A 24,820-nucleotide genomic window follows, 5' to 3' on the forward strand; every position below is an offset into this window, starting at 1 on the left:
ATCAAGACAGCATGGTATTGGCACAAAAACAGACACATAGACCAATGGAATAGAACAGAGAGTCCAGAAATGGACCCACAAAAGTATGGCCAACTAATCTTTGAAAAAGCAGGAAAGAATATCCAGTGGAAAAAAAAAGACAGTCTCTTTAATAAATGGTGCTGGGAGAACTGGACAGCAACATGCAGAAGAATGAAACTAGACCACTTCTTATACCATTTACAAAAATAAACTCAAAATGGATGAAGGACCTGAATGTGAGACAGGAAACCATCAAAACCCTAGAGGAGAAAGCAGGAAAAAACCTCTCTGACCTCAGCCACAGCAATTTCTTACTTGACACATCTCCAAAGACAAGGGAATTAAAAGCAAAAATGAACTCTTGGAACCTCATGAAGATAAAAATCTTCTGCACTGCAAAGGAAACAATCAACAAAACTAAAAGGCAACCAACGGAATGGGAAAAGATATTTGCAGATGACATATCAAAGGGCTAGTATCCAAAATCTATAAAGAACTCTCCAAATTCCACACCCAAAAAACAAATAATCCAATGAAGAAATGGGCAGAAAACATGAATAGACACTTCTCCAAAGAAGACATCCAGATGGCCAACAGGCACATGAAAAGATGCTCAATGTCACTCTTCATCAGGGAAATACAAATCAAAACCACACTGAATATCACCTCACGCCAGTCAGAGTGGCTAAAATGAACAAATCAGGAGACTATAGATGCTGGCGAAGATGTGGAGAAACAGAAACCTTCTTGCACTGTTGCTGGGAATGCAAACTGGTGCAGCCACTCTGGAAAACAGTGTGGAGGTTCCTCAAAAAATTGAAAATAGATCTACTCTATTACCCAGCAATAGCACTGCTAGGAATTTACCCAAGGGATACAAGAGTGCTGATGCATAGGGGCACTTATACCCCTATGTTTATAGCAGCACTTTCAACAATAGCCAAATTATGGAAAGAGCTTAAATGTCCATCAAGTGATGAATGGATAAAGAAGTTGAGGTTTATATATACAATGGAATACTACTTGGCAACTAGAAAGAATGAAATATGGCCTTTTGTAGCAATGTGGATGGAACTGGAAAGTGTTATGCTAAGTAAAATAAGTCATACAGAGAAAGACAGATACCACATGTTTTCACTCTTATGTGGATCCTGAGAAACTTAACAGAAGACCATGGGGGACGGGAAGAGGAAAAAAAGTTACAGAGAATGAGGCAAACCATAAGAGACTCTTAAAAACTGAGAATAAACTGAGGGTTGATGGGGGGTGGAAGGGAGGGGAAAGTAGGTGATGGGCATTAAGGAGGGCACCTTTTGGGATGAGCACTGGGTGTTGTATGGAAACCAATTTGACAATAAATTTCATATTAAAAAAATTATAACATACACAGACAAGAAAAAAATAAAGAAAAAAAGAAACTTGAAGAATAAATAAGACTTAGACAGTTGGAGGGTGCACCCAAATAAATAAAGCAGCTATTAACAAACATAAAGGAAATAATCAATAGCAATACAATAATAGTACAAAACTTTAACACTCCACTTACATCAATAGACAGTTCATCTAAACAGAAAATCAACAAGCAAACAATGGCTTTGAATGATACACTACCAGATGGATTTAACAGATATATTCAAATAATTCCATCCTAAAACAAAAGAATACTCATTCTTTTTGAGTACACGTGGAACATCCTCCAAAACAGATCACATATTAACCCACGAAACAAACCTCAGCACATTCAAAAAGATAGAAATCATACCATGCATCTTTTCCAACCACAACACTATGAAACTAGAAGTCAACCACAAGAAAAAATCTGGAAGACCACAAATACATGGAGGTTAAATACCATGCTACTAAACAATGAATGTGTCAACCAGAAAATAAAAGAAAAAATCAAAAAGTACATGGAAACTAATGAATATGAAACACAACAGTTCAAAACCTTTGGGATACAGCAAAAGTGGTTCTAAGAGGGAAGTTTATAGCAATACAGGCCTATATCAAGAAACGAGAAAAGTCTCAAATAAACAACTTAACCTTACACCTGCAAACAACAAACAAAGCCTAAAACCAGAAGAATAAAGGAAATAATAAGGATTAGAGAATAAATAAACTATATAAAAACTAAAAAAAAAAAAAAAAATAGAACTCATCAATGAAACTAGAAGCTGGTTCTTTGAAAAAATTAATAAAACTGCTAAGCCTCTAGCCAGAAGTATCAAGAAAAAAAGAGAAATGCTTCAAATAAATAATATTACAAATGAAAGAGGGAAATAACAACCAACACCACAGAAATACAAACAATTAGAATATTATGAAAAACTATATGCCAACAAATTGGGCAACCTAGAAGAAATGGAAAAATTCCTAGAAACATATAATCTATGAAAACTGAAACAGGGAGAAATAGAAAATTTGAACAAACCAATTATCAGCAAAGAAATTGAATCAGCAATCAAAACGCCAACAAATAGAAGGTCAGGACCAGATGGCTTCACAGGTGAATTCTACCAAACATTTAAAGAGGAATTAATACCTATTTTTTTCAAACTATTCCAAAAAATAGAAGAGGAAGGAAAACTTCTAATTTCATTCTTTCAGGCCAGCATTACTCTGATACCAAAACCAGATAAAGATACCATAATAAAGAGAACTACAGGCCAATCAATATCTTTGATAAACATAGATGCAAAAATTCTCAACAAAATGCTAGCAAACTGAATCCAACAATACATTTTAAAAAACCATTTACCTGGCACAAAAACAGACACATAGACCAATGGAATAGAATAGAAACCCCAGAACTAGACCCACAAACGTATGGCCAACTAATCTTTGACAAAGCAGGAAAGAACATCCAACGGAAAAAAGACAGTCTCTTTAACAAATGGTGCTGGGAAAACTGGACAGCAGCATGCAGAAGGCTGAAACTAGACCACTTTCTCACACCATTCACAAAAATAAACTCAAAATGGATAAAGGACCTGAATGTGAGACAGGAAACCATCAAAACCCTAGAGGAGAAAGCAGGAAAAGACCTCTCTGACCTCAGCTGTAGCAATCTCTTACTCGACACATCCCCAAAGGCAAGGGAATTAAAAGCAAAAGTGAATTACTGGGACCTTATGAAGACAAAAAGCTTCTGCACAGCAAAGGAAACAATCAACAAAACTAAAAGGCAACCAACGGAATGGGAAAAGATATTTGCAAATGACATATCGGACAAAGGGCTAGTATCCAAAATCTATAAAGGGCTCACCAAACTCCACACCCGAAAAACAAATAACCCAGTGAAGAAATGGGCAGAAAACATGAACAGACACTTCTCTAAGGAAGACATCCGGCACATCCAACAGGCACATGAAAAGATGCTCAGTGTCACTCCTCATCAGGGAAATATAAATCAAAACCACACTCAGATATCATCTCATGCCAGAGTGGCCAAAATGAAGAAATCAGGAGACTATAGATGCTGGAGAGGATGTGGAGAAACGGGAATGCTCTTGCACTGTTGGTGGGAATGCAAACTGGTGCAGCCACTCTGGAAAACAGTGTGGAGGTTCCTCAGAAAATTAAAAATAGACCTACCCTATGACCCAGCAGTAGCACTGCTAGGAATTTACCCAAGGGATACAGGAGTACTGATGCATAGGGGCACTTGTACCCCAATGTTTATAGCAGCACTCTCAACAATAGCCAAATTATGGAAAGAGCCTAAATGGCCATCAACTGATGAATGGATAAAGAAATTGTGGTTTATATACACAATGGAGTACTCCGTGGCAATGAGAAAGAACAAACTATGGCCCTTTGTAGCAACGTGGATGGAACTGGAGAGTGTGATGCTAAGTGAAATAAGCCATACAGAGAAAGACAGATACCATATGTTTTCACTCTTATGTGGATCCTGAGACACTTAACAGAAACCCATGGAGGAGGGGAAGGAAAAAAAAAAAGAGGTTAGAGTGGGAGAGAGCCAAAGCATATGAGACTGTTAAAAACTGAGAACAAACTGAGGGTTGAGGGGGGGTGGGAGGGAGGGGAGGGTGGGTGATGGGTATTGAGGAGGGCACCTTTTGGGATGAGCACTGGATGTTGTATGGAAACCAATTTGACAATAAATTTCATATATTGAAAAAAAAAGTAAAAAAACAAACAAACAAACAAACAAAACGTCTAGTCTACCCTAGCAATCTACACATTTAATGCAATCCCTATCAAAATACCAATAGTATTTTTCACAGAACTACAACAAACAGTTCTAAAATTTATATGGAACCACAAAAGACCCCCAAATAGTCGAAGCAATCTTAGAAAAGCAAAGCAAAGCTGGAGGAATCACAACTCCAGACTTCAAGTTATATTACAAAGCTGTAGTAATCAAAACAGTATATATGGTACTGGCACAAAAGTAGACAAAAGATAAATGAAACACAATAGAAACCACAGAAATAAACCCACAATTATATGCTCAATTAATCTTCAACAAGGTGGGAAAGAATATCCAGTGGGAAAAAGACAGTCTCTTTCTTCAACAAATGGTGTTGGGAAAACTGGACAGCTACATGCAAAAGAATGAAACTGGACCACTTTCTTACACAATATAGAAAAATAAATTCAAATTGGATTAAAGACTTAAATGTGAGACCTTAAACAATAAAAATCTTAGAAGAGCACACAGATAGTTAATTTTGATGACAATGGCTGTAGTAATTTGTTTCTACATAGGTCCCCTGAGGCAAGGGAAACAAAAGCAAAAATAAACTATTGAGACTACCTCAAAATAAAAAGCTTCTGCAGAGTGAAGAAATCAATGCACAAATCTAAAAGGCAACTTACTGAATGGGAAAAGATATTTGCAAATGACATATCTGATAAAGGATTAGTATACAAAATATTTAAAGAACTTCTAAAAGTCAACACCCAAAAAACAAATAACCCAATAAAAAATGGGTGGAAGACATGGACAGACACTTCTCCAAAGACATTGGCCAACAGACACGTGAAAAGATGCTCATCATCACTTATCATCAGGGAAATACAAACCAAAACTACAATAAAATATCACCTCACACCTATCAGAATGGCTAAAAACAACACAAGAAACAGTAAGTATTGATGAGGATGTGGAGAAAAAGGAACCATCGTGAACAATTGGTGGGAATGGAAACTGGTGCATTCTACTGTTGTTGGGCATGCATACTGGCAAACAGTATGGAGGTTCCTCAAAAAGTTAAAAATAGAACTACCCTATGATCCAGTAATTGTACTACTGGGTATTTACCCAAAGAACACAAGAACACAAATTCAAAGAGATACCTGTACCCCTATGTTTATAGCACCATTGTTTATAATAGCCAAGATATGGAAGTAGCCCAAGTGTCCATTGAAAGGATAAATATGTGTTGTGTGTGTATTTGCATGTATGTGTAGTGGAATATTAGCCAACCATAAAAAGAATGAAATCTTGCCAGTTGCAATGATATGAATGGAGCTAGAGAGTATAATGCTATGTGAAAAAAGTCAGTCAGAGGAAGATAAATACCATATGACTTCACCCATATGTGGAATTTAAAACAAAACAAACAAGCAAAGGGAAGGGGGGGGGGGAGAGAGGGAGGGAGGGAGGGAGAGAGAGAGAGAGAGAGAGAGAGAGAGAGAGAGAGAAATGAACCAAGAAACAGACTCTTAACTATAGGGAACAAACTGATGGTTACCAGAGGGAAGGTGGGTAGGAGGATAGATTAAGTAGCTAATGGGGATTATAGTATCCACTTGTCATGATGAGCACCAGGTAATGTATGGAATTGTTGAATCACTATACTGTATACCTGAAACTAATATACCACTGTATGTTAACTAACTGAAATTAAAATAAAAACTTTTTTAAAATTCTTAAAATGAAATACCGAGGTGTAAATATCACTAAATACATACACAACTTGTATACTGAAAATTACACAATGGTGATGAGAAAAACCAGGGATCTAATTAAATGAAGAAATATACTACATTCATGGATTCAAAGATTCAGCATAATAAAGATGTCAGTTCTCCCCAAAATGATATACAGATTTAATGCAATCCTATCACAATCTAAATAACATATTTTTAGATATAGAGAAGATTATTCTAAACTTTATATGGAAAGGCAAAGGAACTAGAATGGCTAAAACAATTTTTAAAAATAAGAATAAAGTGGAAATTAGTTTACCTGATTCTAGACTTATTATAAAGCCATACAAATCAAGACTGTGTAGTATTGACAGAGGGATAGACACACAGATCAATAGAACAAAATAAAGAAACCAGAAATAGACCCACACAAATATGCCTGTTTTTTTAAAAAAAATTTTAATGTTTTATTTATTTTTGAGAGAGAGACAGAGACACAGCGCAAGCAGAGGAGGGGTAAAGAGAGAGAGGGAGGCACAGAATCTGAAGCAGGCTCCAGGCTCTGAGCTGTCAGCACAGTGCCCGATGCAGGGCGGGGCTCAAATTCACAAGCAGTGAGAACATAACCTGAGCCAAAGTTGGATGCTCAACCAACTGAGCCACCCAGGCGCCCCCTAACCGATTTTTAATATAGGTGTAAGTCAAGGGAAGAAAGATAGCCTTTACAACTGGACATCCATGGGGAAAGGGGAAAAAAAGAACATCATTCTAAATCTCACGCCATTGAGAAAAACTAGGTAAAGGGTATATGAGATATTTCTGTATTATTTCTTAAAATTGCATGTAAATCTAAAATTATATGAAAATAGAAAGTTTAATTTTAAAAAATTTAAAGAATTTAGTCATCTCTGTTCCTTGATATGTGTACATATAGATGAATAGAGAAGTCTGGAAGGATGGTCACATCAACATTTAAAAAACAAGAATTCAGTGATTAGGATTCAAAGCTTCTAGAATCAGCTCTTACCTGCAGCAAAGCTCCCATTAGTGATGCCAGTGCAGCCATTCCAATACACAGAGCTCCAAACATCACACCTAGATGGATGATATAAAAGCCAGTATAAAATTCAGACCCAGAGGATTCGAATTCTCAATAGAATAAGCTACCACACCTTTGATTCAAAGTAATTAATATGATTGTGATGATTGTGGTGAAAAATGGCCACATACATCAAAGCCAGACCAAAAAAAAAAAAAAAAGGAAGGGGTGTTTGCTTACAAGATCAGCAGAGTGCAAAGAGGAAAGAAAACTCTGATATTGTGTCTCAGGATTAATTACATTAGATTATATAAGTGAAAAATCCCTAGCATTAACTACGGGGACTTTAAAGCTAAGAACTATTGTGTTATTAATCTAATCCTCTATAAACATTTGTTTATAAAGGAAGGCTTAGGTCTCTGTTTTCAGTTTGCCAGAAACAGGACACAATCCAGCTCTGCTGTGTACAGCATGATGGGGGAGAGGATTAATAAACATCAGAAATTAGAGTGTTCTGATTTGAAGTGTCCATTTCTCCCAGGAAGTGTTCATCCACACCAAGGGGTGGTTTAGGACCTTTAGCCCTCTTCTTATCTCAATCAACATACCCAACCCTTTCTTGTTAAACTAGCCAAGAAAGATAGCATCAAAGACAAGTATGATATTACCCCTTCTACCAAATTGTTTCCCCACAACTTTATAGAAATTCTCAAGCCACCACTGCTGGCCAGATTATAGATTATGGGATTTTTTTTTTCTCTTTTGGCTTTCAATATTTTCCAGATTTTCTCCAAGTACATGTTTTACTTTTGAAATTAAATTAAAATTTACACACACACACCCAGATTTTTATTTTTGAAGACTTCCATTCAGCACAAATCACCTGAAATCAGTCAATATAATTTCCCACGCATAAAATTCAAAACAAAAAAAATGAATGATAGCTTTGCTCATCATAAAATTAGTGCATTCCTTATATCTATCTGACTTACACTAGCATTCACACCTTTGTTAATTATATTGGGTAAATGACCTTTTTGCACCTGAATGGAAACCTTACATTAAGTTTTTGCAAAGAGCTTGAGATACAATCATTTTTATACCTCTTAATCCTAATGTAAATGGTATTTCTAACATATTTAGCTTGATTCTTCTCTATCTGATTGCTCATGGATGGTCACCATTATGGGTTTTGGTATCAAAGTTACTGGAAACACATTCAAATCATTTGCCGTATTCTTCTCTATGATACCTTTACTGTACATATCTCAAGATAATGACTTTACATAACCCTTCAAAGTAAACAAAAACCTCATCTACACTAGCAGAGTTGATTTGTTATTAATCATTATCAACATCCTTCCTTGAGCACAAGCTAGTGCCTCTTGTTTTATATGCATTATCTCTAAACCTCATTGTACCCGCAAGGTGAACACATTTTGTTTCATTTTCCATATAAAGAAATTCAAGCTGTATTAGGTTATTGGGTTTGCTTAAGGCTAATAAATTGGTGAGCAAGATTAGGTCTGTCTGGCTTCAAAAGCTTCTATTGAAAACCACACAGTTTTGATAATCCTATAACAAACCAATCTAAATACTCTTTGGGAAGCATTGTATCATTCTGAAATTATGCTGCAGGATTAAAATTGGGCACCTAATAAAATTATGCAATGTTATTTAAATGTAAGGCACACTCAGGCGCCTGGGTGGCTCAGTCAGTTGAGCATCCAACTTTGGCTCAGGTCATGATCTCACAGCTCGTGAGTTCGAGACCCACATCGGGTTCTGTGCTAACAACTTGGAGCCTGGAGCCTGTTTCGGATTCTGTGTCTCTCTCTGTCTCTCTGTCTCTGCCCCTAACCCATTTGCATTCTGTCTCTGTCTCTCTCAAAAATAAATAAACATTAAAAAATTTAAAAAAAAAATGTAAGGGACACTGAAAAATAGAAACTAAGTACTTATTCCAGATGATAGTCAAGACAATTACATATAGAATTATTGTAAAATAATAGAATATTGTTCAAAATAGAATATTATTTACTATTTCTTTGGCAGTCTATTAGTGTTATTGGGTTGTAGTTAAAGATTCTTTTGAAAAAACAAGTTTGTTAGTCATTCATTCCAGAACACATATAACCAAAACATCAAAAACAAAAAATGAAGTACACTAGCCAGATTTCTTTGAGTCAGATTGTTACATTTGGGACATCTGGGAACTGGGGTCTTTAAACCTTTCCATTCAACTGATACTTAACCCCTCATAAGGTCCTATATCTATAAATAGAAGATGAGCCTTCCCTGTACAATTTTATTGACTATCTCTAGAGCAGTCTACATGTACAGACAGAATAGACAATCAAGATGGTTCAAAAATCATAACACTCTGTTTATCTTCAATTCATACACACAGACTATGTACTTTAAACTGACAGTGAGCTCTTAGGTAATAAAATGTGGGCTCTTGCCTCCAAACTAAGGGTATTTCTTAAAACCGTGGGCTAAAGTTTGGAAAGGAAAAGGGTTGGATTTTTTTCTGTAGCTAAGAAGAAGTTCAAAAAGAAGGACAGCCAGATAAGGAAATTGTTCTTTGTGGCCCCCTGACAATTAATCACTTGAAGGGTCTCCCAAATCTTGATTGCAAATATGGGATGGCTGTGCTTAGTGACAGGCATGCATATGCATAGATACACTTACACTCAGAGGTTCTTACTCTGTGTCTTCCAGGAAAAGGAATTTCTGGTATCTCTAAAAATCATCTCCCAGGGCTAAAATAGAATTGTGAACATGGAAACTTACTCAGTCCTTGGGAAATCCAAGAGAGAGACCTTTCTGAGAGTGATCTGAAGTGAGGTTTAACTAGATCTTCCACAGTTACTGCTGCTAAGGCATTAATACTGGAGGACACTGTGCTGTAAGAGAAAATCAAACTTTTGATTTATAATATTTTAACTTTAATAATACTTTAAGTAGGAATAAGAAAGGGGGAAACAAACTGTCATTGCTGAAATATAACCAGATTTCTACTATATTTTTCATGATCACAACATCTTCTTTCTGGAAACTGATATCATCCAAGAATGATTCAGTCAACATCCATAGGCTTAATAGTGAGAAAGGACAATTTTATGTTGCTTCCATTTTGCAATAAATTCTCAGTGTCTATGGAAACAATCTACAGACTACACAATACTATTATATAGTGACTTTAAAACTTATTTTTCTTTGTGCAGAGAAAGGACTATCATAAATCCTCACTAATATATGCCATAAATATCAATAATATTAATTTCCTGAATCCTCACTAACATACACTGTACATGTTAATCAAGAATTTCCTGGCACAGGGGCACCTGGGTAGCTTAGTTGGTTGAGCGTCCAACTCTTGATTTCAGCTCAGGTTATGATCCTGGGGTCATGGGATTAAGGCCTGTGTGCTGGGCTCTGTGCGTGGAGCCTACTTAGGATTCTCTCTCTCTCCCTCTGTTCCTCTCCTCTGCTCATGCTCTCTCACTCTCTCTGTCAAAAAAAAAAAAAAAAAAAAAATCCCTGGCACAAACACTAGAAGAAAGTGCAATAAGTGAGTTCAAACACAGAACAAGAGTCTTTGGACAGTGCATATTATTCAGCATGTAACAGGAGATTTTAATTCTAATTTTCCATTTGACCATGCTTTATCTATCCATATATTTTAAACTGAGACCATAGGTACCCATTTTTGATAATCAGTGAAAACTACCACCAACTGATCATTATTATAGTGACCCTCCAGGGTAGGTGATGATGTATTAGACAGCAGGGACCAAGTTAAAAGTGGAGACTGAGGATAATAGACTGCTAGTCCACAGAGGTAAGACTGAAACTGAGAACAACAGGATACACAGAGTAGATTACTCACTGGGCCCTATTTGTGCTCATTTTCAGAATTCAGCTTTATCCCCCAAAATATCCAATAACAAAAGAAAGATCCCAATAGGGAAACCATGTACTGTTAGGGTCATAGTTCATACCTTAATGTTCCACTGTAAGCACAGGCCACAAAAAGTCCAGGAAGACCCGGATAATCTTGTAGAATGTCCAGTACCAAATAAGGCATGAGCTGAAAAATTCCAAAATTTACTCCTGAGTGCTATTTGCTACCAAATAAAATTATTAATGTATCATTTATCTTGTGTTCTTCAAGAACTAATGGAACTTATTCCACATAATTGAAATTTCTAAATATGAAAAATTATATTATTTAACTGCTAACACTTAAAAGAATAGCACAGTAGTTAAGGATACAGATTCTAGATTCAGACAGAAGTAATTTTTGTTACTTAATTTCTCTAAGACTCAGTATCCTCACCTGTAAATGAGGGGTAATAATACGAATCCCATATACTTGCTATAAAAGTTAAATGTAGAGCTCTTAGTATAGTACATGGAATATGGTAAATGCTTGATTAAAAAGCAGCTGTTCTCAGGGCACCTGGGTGGCTCAGTTGGCTAAGTGTCCAACTTCAGCTCAGGTCATGATCTCAGTCCGTGAGTTTGAGCCCCGTGTCAGGCTCTGTGCTGACAGCTCAGAGCCTGGAGCCTGCTTTGGATTCTATGTCTCCCTCTCCCTCTGCTCCTCCCCTGCTCATGTTCTCTTTCTGTCTCAAAAATAAATAAAAACATTTAAAAATTTTTTTTAAAAAGTAGCTGTTCTCATTCTTTAGAATAATAAAACAATTTAAAGGAAATATTTTACATACCTCTATGCTTAAGCAAACAGCATAGTTAAATTAATTTAACTTGACTTGATGACTCAAAGATATCTTTGTGAACTTCAGTCACTACCCAGAACTGAAAGTGTAATTACAGCTGCATATAGTATGAGAAATAGTGACAAGTGGAGAGTACCCTCAGGAAGTTTCTGAAACTTGCTTCTTTTTGAAAAGTTCCTGATATCAACTTACTTTTTGATAAGTTACTTAAGAAAAATAAATATTAAATAAGGATGGGAAAGTGTATTACTTCAGTACTATGTTACATGCCAGTCTTTTGGCAACACTAATTTTTAAATCAAAAGGGTACTAAGAGGATAATTTTCTAGGAAAAATTCCCTTCATTTGCATTGAAACATTCTTGATTCCTTCTCTGACAGTATAGAGTGGATGGCATGTCCTATCTTATCAGCCTCTTTGATTTCATTTAACAATAGTTTGTTACTATTAACCCACTGTTACAAGGGTCTGTGTTGAGTTGTTTTAAGAATTTCTCCACTTTATCCAAAGCTTACTAAATTTTTATTCTCAGAAAGAGAGAATAGCAGTTATCTCTCTATGAAATCAAGACCAAATTTTCCCAAGATATCTTAAAAGTGTCACTTTAAGCAGTATTCCATATAAAACAAAAGTCAAGTTTCCACTGTTACTGCTATAACAAGATCTAAAATCCTCTACCCTATCAGCAACTTTCTCAAAAGTTTTTGGGGTGATATTTCATATTCTGAATGACCCCCTCAGGTATAGGTAGAACTAGCAAGACCGACAGATAGAAAAGTAGTAAAACTATATCTAAACACTAATCTTGCTTCCTCACGGTGAAGTCCAGCAGAGTGTCACAGAAATATATCTTTGCTCTCCTCAGGTTAAGATTTTGACCTGACTTTCTACTGACTGTGCCTATGTGCATTGTATCCCCAGGGAACTGTTAATTGGATTAACTTCTTAACAATCAACACAACACTGGAATCATCCAGTTCGGAGGAAACCTTTCTTAAAAAAAAAAAAAAAATCAGCACAGGCTCTCAAAATGACAAGTGCATGCATGCAAGACCCCACTCCACCCCCATTGTCATTCTATGACGAGTCTCAAGGTTAGGAGATTATAGACATTTTCTGTTGTGATTGTCCAGGGGTACATGATTTGTCTGTTTCTCAGTTTCCTCATCTTTGAAAGAGAGATAATCATAGCACCTACCTCAGAGTGTGGCTGTAAGGATTCAGAGTTGAAGTCTATATAAAGCACTTATAACAGTATGATAAGTGCTTGCAGCTATTCTTATTTATTAGCTATGTAACCTTGAGCAAGTTATATAACCTCTCTGAGAGCCACTCATTTCCTCATCTCTAAAATTAGAATTATAGGGTTGTGAGAATTAAAAGAGATAAAGCATGCAAAGCTCTGAGCATAGAATCTCATCGCATAGTTGGTACTTAGTAAATGTTCACTCATTAGATCTGTTTATCTATCATTTAAAAACTGGAAGGTAAGCCATTGATAAATAAGTGATATGAGAATAACCGTAAAATATTCTACACTACCATGGTTTGTGCATGGATTTTTTTTTTCTTGAACTGTGTTTACATTTCTACTCCCAGCCTTGAGCTATTTCTACTGATCCTTTGGCTTGAAATTTTTCCAGGTATTTCACTATTTTAATCTTGGATACAGCATTCTTCATTCTTACTATATTTGCTAAAATAAGTTTTTGTCAAATGCTTTATAGAAATTAAAGACAATTACATTGTATTCATTTGCTATTTCTCTACAAAAACAGGAACACTCTTTCCTCCCAGCTAATAAGCTTTCTGGGTATCCTTAATGCACATGTAAGAAAGACATGGTACTGAACCTGGTCTGGTGCAGACACTTTCTTGGCTGTCCAAGGATCACAGTCATGGTACCTGGAATATAGGGCGAGCCCACAAAGCACTGAGCAGGTGAGGATTGCCCACAGTCCCAGAAGATTGATGTAGAGAGACCTAAAGAAGTCAGCAAATGACAATTGTAATTTCCATCCTAAAGATTAGGAAACTTGTAACATAAACAGAAAAGACCTTCATGATTACTCAATAAATGTACATTATCTTTTGGTTATCAAAACTGCTATCTATTTTATTCTAGCCTAACCTTCTCTTTAAGCTCTCAATCAACAATATATCTGGAAATACATGGAATAGATGGGGGTTTCTCTATTAAATAACTATATTCTCCTGGTCAGAGTTCCATGGGCGTTATCAGCTTTATAATCATATGTAATTATATTACTTCAGAACTTCTTATCATGAAATAAAGATTTTTAATAGTCAACAGACCAGTAACCATTACTCACTTTCCTTTTAAAAGTAATGCAATTCTAAGTAAATAAATAAATAAATAAATAAATAAAAGTAATGCAATTCTAAACTGCTAAACATTGTTAGCATCTACATAGCAACTCATCAAACTTGTTTAAATGTGGTTTGTAATATCATCTAATAAATGTGAAAAGCAAATCTGCATTCCTTGAACAGGTACCTTCCCAAACAATGTTCACCATTATAATACATGATGTGTGCTCTGGGAGAGTATAAAGGCTTATATAACATCACTGGAGTCAGACCTGAACATAAACGCTAGTTCGATCTACCATATGTGACCCTAGGCAAGTAATTTAGCCTCTGTGAACTTCAGTTTCTTCATTTATACCTACAGATAACAACGCTTACCTCATAGAGTTATAAGACTAAATGAAATAGTACATATCATATAGCTTGGCATGTAATAACATTTGTTAAATGGTAATTATTGATATTATGAATATTAATGTCATTGAGTTCTATGTCTTAATAATCAGTTGAATAGTTAACATTTCTCTCTCTCAGAAGGTGACTATATTGTTCTCCCAGGGGTGCTGTACTGGATACTGATACAAGCTGCCCTAGGCTGAAGAGAAGTGCAACACCCAATATCATGCCTCTTTCCCTGGGGCACCTGTGTCCAATGACTAGTGGATTCAGAGGTTTAAAGGACAAGTCCCCTCATCCTAATTTGGGACAAATCTGATGAGTCAGCCCAAATTTAGAGCTTCCCCTAAGGCCTTGGCTGAGAATGCATAACAATCCAAATTCTCCCTCCAGTCAACCCTGCTTCCTTTCCATTTTCTTCTACAGGTAGTGATTTCCTAACAGACTGTAGCATGCCAGCCTCCATCTCAGAGTCTGTTTCAGGAGAACCCACCTTCAACAGGTGTCAAGCAACAGATTGCTAACCTTTCCCCTTGATTGACTAAATTTATTCTATGTTTTGTTATTGTCTAAAAATAGTGTAATAAGTGTATCTCATCTCCAAATCATCAGAAAATCTACACAGACGCTTTCCTGCTCTAACACCCTTGCTCATACATGGGTTTAATACTTTACTATATAGTCTTATTTGACTTTAGTGCCATTCAAATAGATTTCTTATCAACAACATCTAATACTGCCCCTGGTCAATCAATGTCAGTAGGTCTTAACTTTCTGGCTAGGATTCATTCTCACCAAGGAGCCAGTGTTAAAAAGTAAGAGAAAATGCATTTGCAACTACATGGATGGAACTGGAGGGTATTATGCTAAGTGAAATTAGTCAGTCAGAGAAAGACAAAAATCATATGACTTCATTCATATGAGGACTTTAAGAGACAAAACAGATGAACATAAGGGAGGGGAAACAAAAATAATATAAAAACGGAGGGGGAGGGGCGCCTGGGTGGCTCAGTTGGTTAAGCATCCGACTTTGGCTCAGGTCATGATCTCATGGTCCGTGGGTTCGAGCCCCGCATCGGGCTCTGTGCTGACAGCTCAGAGCCTGGAGCCTGCTTCAGATTCTGTGTCTCCCTCTCTCTCTGACCCTCCCCTATTCATGCTCTGTCTCTCTCTGTCTCAAAAATAAATAAAACATTAAATTAAAAAAATAAATAAATAAAAAATAAATAAAAAATAAAAACGGAGGGGGACAAAACAGAAGAGACTCGTAAATATGGAGAACAAACTGAGGGTTACAGGAGGGGTTCTGAGAGGGGGGAATGGGCTAAATGGGTAAGGGGCACTAAGGAATCTACTCCTGAAATCATTGTTGCACTATATGCTAACTAATTTGGATGTACATTTAAAAAATAAAAAATAAAACAAATTAATAAAAAAAAGAAAAGAAGTAGGAGAAAATGATTCCTCTGAGCTCAGGGATTCTGCCTTGTTAAGGAGACCCACTGGGCCGTTCCAGAGGAAATTGTTTTTTATTAAGAAAGCTCTAAAGCTCCAATTCTGGTCTTTTAGTTATAAAATTGGGCTTTTTGAGTTTCATGTTCCCAAAGAAACAAAAGAGTATGTGCACAATTAATTTGGGAGAGGCATCAGCTCTAGCATAGATTTAAAGTCCAGTGGATTACTGGAAGTATAAATTACATTCCTTCAAAGTTCCTAAAAATACCAGAACCCCTAAGCTCACTTTTGGGGTATTCTATATCCAGTTACTGTGCTGATTTTCTTGTAGATCTTTTATTACAGAATGTTCCAAAGACAGATCATGTTTAAACCAATTTACCCTCAATATATTGAGTTCTGACATGTGACATCACAATATTTTCATGTTTTCCTTTGAATAGAAATAGAATTGGCATTCCTCATCCTACTTTAATCATGCTGCTACTCTTAAGCTATTTGGAATTTTTAAGTTCCTAAATGCATGTGGGTCCAGTTAGCCTTATTTATCAGCATGGGGAATGGTGGTCACCACACTGATCTGAGGCTTCCTGAGAAAGAACCAGCCACCATTTGTACTCTTTTTTCAAGCCATGATGGGCTTGAGAGTTCCCTGATCATGTTATCCTTCTGACTTCTGGGCTATGTTCAAATCAATGTCTATCTGGAATGCTCTCCCACTATTCTCTACCTGCCCACATATGGTCATTATTCAGGATCTGCCTGTTTGAGAGGAATCTCTCACCCATCCTCTGCTTTCACATCCTATGATCTGAGATAGAAAATGGAATTCACATTTACTGGCCCCCTACCATGTGTGTGCTGAACACAGCATTTTACAATACCTCTCATGAAATATATAATATTTCTTATGCTCATTTTGTAAGTTCAGAAACTGAGACTCAGGGAGACTAAGTAACTTTCCCATGATCACTCAAATAGCAAGTGTTAGAACAGAGGTATAAATCCATGACTATGTCTGAAAATAAAACACAACACATCCGGCAATATAATGTCCTTGACCATTTCTTCTAGCATTTTATCCTTCCATGGAACTGTTATACTTTTCTAGTGTTATTTCACTTTTTTGCATATTTGCATATATCTTCCTAACTAGATATTAAGCTCCTTCATGATAAGAGCCATATATTTATAATTTTTTATCCTCCATAATTCCTTATACAAATAGATACACAATAAATGCATTATTTGATAGTACTTATTTTAGTAAATAATTCATATAAATATTTCAAATTATCTGGTTTAAAATATACAGTGCCACTTTGTTTTACTTGATCCTTTTATAACTAAGTATCATTTATCTCTTGGAATTTCATGATACATAAGACTTAAACCTGAGCAAAGTGTGACTAATGAAAGAATTTCAATAAAGACAACTGATGGTTATTAATGATTTCTATACCATAGTTTGACTTACATTTTTGCCTGGAATCTGCTTTTACAGGAAATATATCTCTGCACTTGGGATTGGTTGACACCATAGATGCTGGTCCATGTGAAGGTCCCTCCTATAACAATTGTCCAGAATGTATGTCTTTGCAAAGGGTTAGGATTAAAACTAAATGAAAAGAAACAGAAAACAAATCTGAGCTATCAGCAAAAAAACTATAGAAAATTATCCTAGAATAGTTTTTGGAAGCAAGCAATGTATATCTATGTAAATATGGATACATACATAAATATGTACAAATTTATTAAGTAATAAAAAAGGTAGAAATATTTCTAGCTTAAGTTCCATGAAATAAAGGTGGATAATTTCAGAGAATTGGAAACTCTGGGTGGGACTGAGGAAAAATGAATGTTCTAATTATTCTGAGATTTTATAAAAATTTTCTCCTGTAGCTTTAGTAAATTGTTATTTAGACAAGTCTGCCATGCTGTAATTAGAGAAAAATATGAAACTGAAAAGAGAAAGCAATAAAGAGAGGGAATTTCCTAAGTGCACCCTAGCAATAGATGTGGTACTGAAATGAACACAAAATTAACAAAATTTTTTGTTATACAATGCATACGTAATTCTTCTCTTAGCACATGTACAGTCAGACTTCTAATTTATATTCAAGATCAAGAACTCAGTTAGATAATGCAGTTTAAAGGCTTTTGCATTCTAAAATTACCATGTCAGTGTAATCATCCTTTCTTAAAATGCTGTGTGCACAAGCTAAATGCTAATAGTGAAAAGTCACTTTATGACATATACTTAAGCCCCAAATATTGTTACAAAGAAAGCTCAACTTCCACATTTGATATGTCTTTTAACTTTTCTTAATGTGTTATCTTAGAAGGAATAATTCTATTCATCTATGATATACAATATGAGCTTGACAAATTTCTGCAAAATTGGCTTTCAAAGAAACTTTCTAAAAATTGTGAAATTCTGCAAATCCATCTCAAATCTTATATTTAAGATTAGTTGAAGAAAGTATTCTAATTTTATACATATCCTGGCATTCTTATGGAAATACAAGAGCCTCTATTCCGTTCTCTAACTTTCATATTAAAGTTTAAGAGTTTCAAGGGTGTTGACCCTTTATCCTACAGAGAAAGCAACTACTATATTAGCTAATGGAAATCAAGAGCCAAAAGGACTCAGCGAGCTACTTGAGGGAAGTAAGACAAGATTTAGAACAGCCAATTTAGTGGTTTTAGGTCATATACAATATATATGACAACTATAGATCATACAGAAAATACCAACACAGAATCCTTCTCTTATCACCACCAGAGCAGATATTTTGCCCACCATATTCTCAAACATATCTGAATAACAAGGATACACAATAATGCTTTTCTTATTATTTAATGCTTGGCAGGCTCCAAAGTAAACATCATGAAAATGTCTAATCTTTTACTTTCAATAATCTCTCATCAATGTAAAAGGTGTCACTTCAATGCAGCAATATGGGTTGCCTTTATACACAGTGACAATTAACTTGCAGAAAAAATTATTGGTTCCAAACCTTCTCCCCTCAATCTAAGCCTACTAGGAAGAGATTTGGGAGTAATCAAGATCTTCTGCATGGCCACTGATTGTTTCTGCTTCTTGGTATCCATTCTCCCATCCTCTAGTAATGGCAACCCAAATACGCTTTGGGAAACAACCACTGCCCCATAAAATAGTCTAAGTGGTTGTCAATACAAAGTCCTGCTCTGCCCCAACTAAGGTATGGAATCATGCCCAAGCTAGGACAATTGGAGGTGCTCTTCCTTGGAATCTGAATCTTGAAGTAGTCATAGTAATAATAGAAAATAGTTGAAATTGATTTGTCATAATTCAACTCATCTCTGAAAATTAATATGTTGTCCCTGTCCAATTTCTGAAAAATCTCTTCTCAAATGTTAGTGCCATTTTCAAAAACTAGAAGAGAGCCACCAAGTAAGAAATGCTTTTCTTTTTTTCTTCTTGCCAGTGATTTCAGCTTGTGTGTCTCAAAGTAGGGCTTCTTAAAGAGGAAATACGCTGGTCCAAGTCAAAATAAGCCCCTTTCCACATTGAACATGATAACAAGAATGACACTACTGAACCACAATGGAAGGTATTTTAAATATTGTTTTAAGTTTTGTGATATATTTGGGATGAAATGTCTAGTTTTCCCACTGGTCTTTCTCCAGGAAACATGAATAACTGCTTAAGATATGCTATATTACACAATCTACTGATACTTGAAACATTAGTCATAAATTTTCTAGTAAATTTTCTAGAAAAATATATAATTTTATATAACATTTAATACATATATACAATTATGAAATATAATAATAATATACTATATATTGTTGGGGCAATATCAATAGAAAAATTCTCTAGGCTGCTTGAAACAAAAAACTATGAAAATGGCAGCATGATCTTCTGGTGTTTTTCTCTTAAGAAGGGTTTCCTTTTCTTATTTCCCAACTATCTCTTCTCTAATTACCCTACCCTACCCTTTAACCAATTCCAGATTTAAATATCTGGAAGAAAATTACTCTTTTGCTATCAGTCCTTTCTCAGGAAGAAGGACCATTCTAAGTACCATGTAACTAACCAACTGACTGTTTCAACCCCTTAAAGACTTGGTGGAAACCCCTCACACATTAACTTGTCAGCTTCAATTTTTTGTACTATGTTCTTAGAGGTCTATTTGTTAGAGGTCTATTATAAACTTACTATTTCAATAAAAAGATTATTTTTATAGAAAAAAAAGGAGAATTCTATTGATCAGGAGGTAAATAGCAACTCACTTCCAGAAGTTCAATCTTCCACCATTATAGGCATCATTTAGAATAGTGCTGATCCCACCTTGAATCACTACAGCCTGTATAATCACAGATGCAAATCCAGCTACCATGATCCCAACTTGAAAAACATCTGTCCAGACAACTGCTTTAAGACCACCCTTTGAGGAGAAAAGTATATTAGGATTAATGCTTTTATCAGACATTATTAATAATCTACATGCTTATATGCTATGTTGGATAAAAATAATGAAAACATGGATCTGGGCCAAGAGGTACATTCAACATAGATTGTAAGCTTGGGAGAACCTTCAAGAGAAGGTGAGATTTGAGCCAAGCCTTCAGACAGAAGCAGAGGCAAAGATGAAAGGTCATCCCAGAAGAGAAAACAGCATGGGTAAAAGCATAAAAAGTCAAAGTACATAGCATGTTGAGTGTAGCCAGATATACATTTTGAAACAAAGTGGAATGGTATAGGTAGATTGTTGGGAAGAAAATTCAGAGTCAAATTGCAAGAGGCATTTTCATGGACTTTATCCCATAGGCAGGGCTGATATCCAATTAAGTATGCATATAGAAGGTCATACCAGTTGTTGAAGTACTAAAATCATTTTGTACTAGCCACTACCAAAAACTTGCCAAGAGTCTCTCTCCAGTTCCTCTGTCCTTGGCTGAAACATCCCTTCCTGGAGATCCCCATCTTGTAGAAGATCCAGCAACTAAAGTCTTAAGACCTAGTATGTCAGGGATGCCATGAGAATTGCACCACTGCTAGGAACTAGCATCCATAATAATACCAGTGTCCATACTATATGGATGTTATATATTTTGACTGTAACTCCTACCTATAGGCAATGAGAAACTACCTCAGGTTTTGGAGCCTAGGAATAATATGAACACAACTATAATAATTTAGCAACAGTAAAGATGAATCAGAAGACAAAATTCAGGACCACTACAATGGTTCAGATAAAAGAAAGAAGTTTCAGTTATGATCAATGTTCTATAAAGAATCAAATTTTTCCCCAGATTGAATATTTCTTACAAAAAGTTACACTTGTGGGAGATAAGAGTAGGATATTACACATGAACAATGCGGTTTGCAGAACACAACTACTGGAATTTTCCATTTTGCAAAGCAAGCGGATAAAGTGAAAAGAGAAATAATGTCCTTGACATACCAGTGTGCAGTAGAATGTGCAGACCACACCTGTTGCCACTACTGCACCCCACAGATCAAATCCTGTGACTGTGAAAGGAAAAAAGAAAACGCATGAGTAACTGTGAAACGTGTATAATAAAAATACTTCTCAAAAAATCATCATTAGGAATCTATATCATTTGTAGAGCACCTATCTTCTCCCTACCTCTCTACTCTTGCCTAAAACTAGGTCCAAATCTCATAAAATGTCCCCAAACAAGTGGAGTTTAAAATTTTACTTGATGAGTTAAATGGACCTAGTTTCTACCCTCAGACAGCATCTCTAGATCCAACATTGGCTAAATAAAATACATGAGAAAGCATTTCTATTGTAATGAAGCTAAGAAACAACTTGATATTGTGAGGAAGTTAACTAGACTGAATGGGGTCATAGAATATTGGTCATCATGGTTCAGTAAACACACTATTCTACCACTCCTCGAAATGAGTTGTGCATGTTACTAAGATGGAACCAAGAAGGAGAAAAGTTGTATAATTTGCCACCATTTACCTAAGAAGTGGAGAGGCATACTGTATTCTTTTTAAATGGAAGGATCACAACTCTACCCACAAATGTGATAATCTAGATAAAATAGACCCATTCCTTGAAAGACACAATGGGCCAAAAGTCATATAACAAGAAATAAATTTTCTAAATGGGTCTATATCTATTAAAGAAATTGAATCAGTAATTAAAAACCTTCCAAAACAGAAAGCTCTAGGCTGAGGCAGGCTGACTGGTAACTTCTAACAATTTAAGGAAGAAATTATACCAATTGTCTACAACCTCTTTCAGAGAATAGAAGCAGAGGGAATACTTCCTAACTCACTCTATGACGCCAGGATTTCCTTAATACCAAAACCAGGTAAGACATTACAAAGAAACTACAAACCAATATTTCCCAGGAACACCGATGCAAAAGTCTTCAACAAATTGAGGATCAGCAAATTGAATCCAAAAAAAGTATAAAAAGAATTAAACACCATGACCAAGAGGGATTTATCCCCGGTATGCAAGGCTCGTTTGATATTTTCAAATCAATTAATGGAATCTATCAAATTAACAGACTGAAAAAGAAATATCACATGATCATATCAAAAGATGCAGAAAAAGCATTTGACAAAATCCAATATCCATTCATGATAAAAACTCTCAATAAACTAAGAATAGAAGGGAACTTTCTCAACTTGATAAAAGCTGTCTACAAAAATCCTACAGCTAACACTCTATTTAATGGTGAGAGACTCAAAGCTTTCCCACTAACATCAGGTACAAGACAAGGACGCCCTCTCTCACTATTTCTTCTCAACATTGTACAAGAAAGGAAATAAATGGTATATAGATTGGGAAAGAAGAAATAAAACTCTCTTTGTTCACAGATGACATGATCATTGATATTAAAAAAAAAAACTCCTGGAACTAGTGATTATAGCAAGTTTGCAGGACACAAGGTTAATATGCAAAAGTCAATTGTTTTCCTATATAATAAATTAGCCTCAAATGTGGTAACTTTAAGATGTACCTTGATTCAAAGCCAAGGCAGGAGCACAACTGGAGTAACTCAGACATGCATTCATTGTGGAGTGGGCATGTAAAATGGTACATTCATTTTGAAAAACTATTTGCCAGTTTCTCTTAAATTTTGTACATGAACCTGCCCTGAGCTGGGTCATAATAGGTGTATGTTTACCTATACTGCTTCCAGGTATTCTCCCACTAGAAATAAAAACGTGTGTCAAAAGAGAATCCCCAGACACACGCTAACAGGTTCTACAAGATGATCAAACTTGGTCTTGGTTATTGATGAAAATGACCCCACTGCTGATGATGGCAATGCTGCTGTAACCAAAGAGATGTTGCTCTTCCTGGGGGATGGTGACACGTCATGCATGGAAGAACTGGAGTAAGCGCTGCCCCAAGAATTACTTGTACAGGTATTCAATACTTTATCTTCATTCCCCCTGATAATACATTCAAGGATGTTTTTCTTCATTTTTGTTAACATTTTAAAAATCTGTATGGCAGGACAAGAACCACTTTCTGAGGGTGATGCTGTGATAAGTAGGAACTAAAACCCAGCTAGTTTTCCTTTTCTATCTAGTTCCATGTTGGCTTATTTTAACAGGACAAGGTAGCATTTGTTGCAAGATGTAAGTAACCTAGTGTTAACTGCATGGTCTGAAGTGTTTGGCTACCTAGCAGATTCCTTAGTAAGACCAAACTTTTTGTAACTGAAGTGTTCTGAGCTATCCCTTGATGTTTAAAAGAAAAATACTGGTTCAAATACCTTTCACCTTCTAGGATCTACTTTTTAAATCTTCTATCCCCTGTAGTTGTCTACTACATGTGACAGGCCTCTAAAAACTAGTATGTTAAACCGAACTGACTTGATGAGAGTCACTATCTATAGAGCTTGTTTTCCAAAGAAAAACATTGTTTGAGGTAGCAAAATTACAAGCCTACGTAGGTATGTTATAAAGCTGTTCAAAAAGTAACTCAGCAAGTTTTGTGAGTGAAAAAGTAGTGCTCAAGTCACATTCTGCTTTGAGGTTGTAACAAATACAAAGCAAGACAAAACAAAACCTGAACAAGAATGATCTTAGAAGCTCTAATTCAGAGTAGCCTAAAACTGGAAACAATCCAATGCACATCATTAAGAGAATGGATAAACAGATTTTGGAGATGCATATGATGAAATACGATAAAAAGGGGGGAAAATCAGGGATATCTGAACACTGACTTCATATTGATGATATAAAAAAATGATTTTAATATTTTAGATATGAAAATGGTATAGTTGTATTTGCAAAACACATGCTGGTACAAACTTCCAGTTATAAAATACGTAAGTCCTGGAGGTGTAATGTACACCATGGTGACTATAGTTAATAATCCTGTAATGCATATTTGAAAGTTGCTAAGAGAATAAATACCAATTTGCTTTCATCACAAGAAAAAGAAATTTTTTAACTATGTATGGAGACAGATGTCAACTAGACATTGTGGTGGTCATTTTGCAATACATACTAATATTGAATCATTATAGTATAATACAATGTTATATGTCAATTTTACCTCAGTGGAGAAAAAAAAAAGCATATCCCTATTTTTAAAAGACCCTGAATTCAGATGAAATGATAAAATATCTCAGATTTACAGGAAAATAATCTAGTGAGTGAAACGGAGTGAATTAAACCAAGAGTTGATCATTTTTAGTGGAGTTAAAGATACACTAGAGTTTACTATGCTATTCTCTTTTTTCTAGTATATGTTTGAATTTTTCTATAATTTAAAAAAAAAAAAGTAAAAAGAAAATGATCAGACCCAAAGAATGTTAAGATCCATTTCAGTTAAACAAGTTTCTCTGCAGCATCTGTTGCACAGCCAGTACTATATTTATGCTGGTATATACTGCTTTGGTCACAGTAAAATACACAATTGATATTCAAGCG

At 35.5% G+C, this 24,820-nt stretch overlaps 1 protein-coding gene across 1 annotated transcript in view; it reads right to left on the reverse strand.

The window, feature by feature from the left end:
• Window positions 1-24,820, reverse strand: part of SLC5A8 (solute carrier family 5 member 8) — a 52,808-nt gene that overhangs the window by 19,506 nt on the left and 8,482 nt on the right. The window contains exons 4-10 of the mRNA XM_049626156.1: window positions 21,348-21,415; window positions 20,173-20,327; window positions 17,369-17,509; window positions 13,563-13,692; window positions 10,969-11,057; window positions 9,758-9,870; window positions 6,950-7,017 (exon numbers count right to left, since the gene is read on the reverse strand). Of these exons, the coding sequence (XP_049482113.1) occupies window positions 6,950-7,017; window positions 9,758-9,870; window positions 10,969-11,057; window positions 13,563-13,692; window positions 17,369-17,509; window positions 20,173-20,327; window positions 21,348-21,415 (764 nt within the window). The remainder of the gene's footprint in view (window positions 1-6,949; window positions 7,018-9,757; window positions 9,871-10,968; window positions 11,058-13,562; window positions 13,693-17,368; window positions 17,510-20,172; window positions 20,328-21,347; window positions 21,416-24,820) is intronic.

Source organism: Panthera uncia, chromosome B4, assembly GCF_023721935.1.
Source record: "Panthera uncia isolate 11264 chromosome B4, Puncia_PCG_1.0, whole genome shotgun sequence".
NCBI lineage: Eukaryota > Metazoa > Chordata > Mammalia > Carnivora > Felidae > Panthera > Panthera uncia.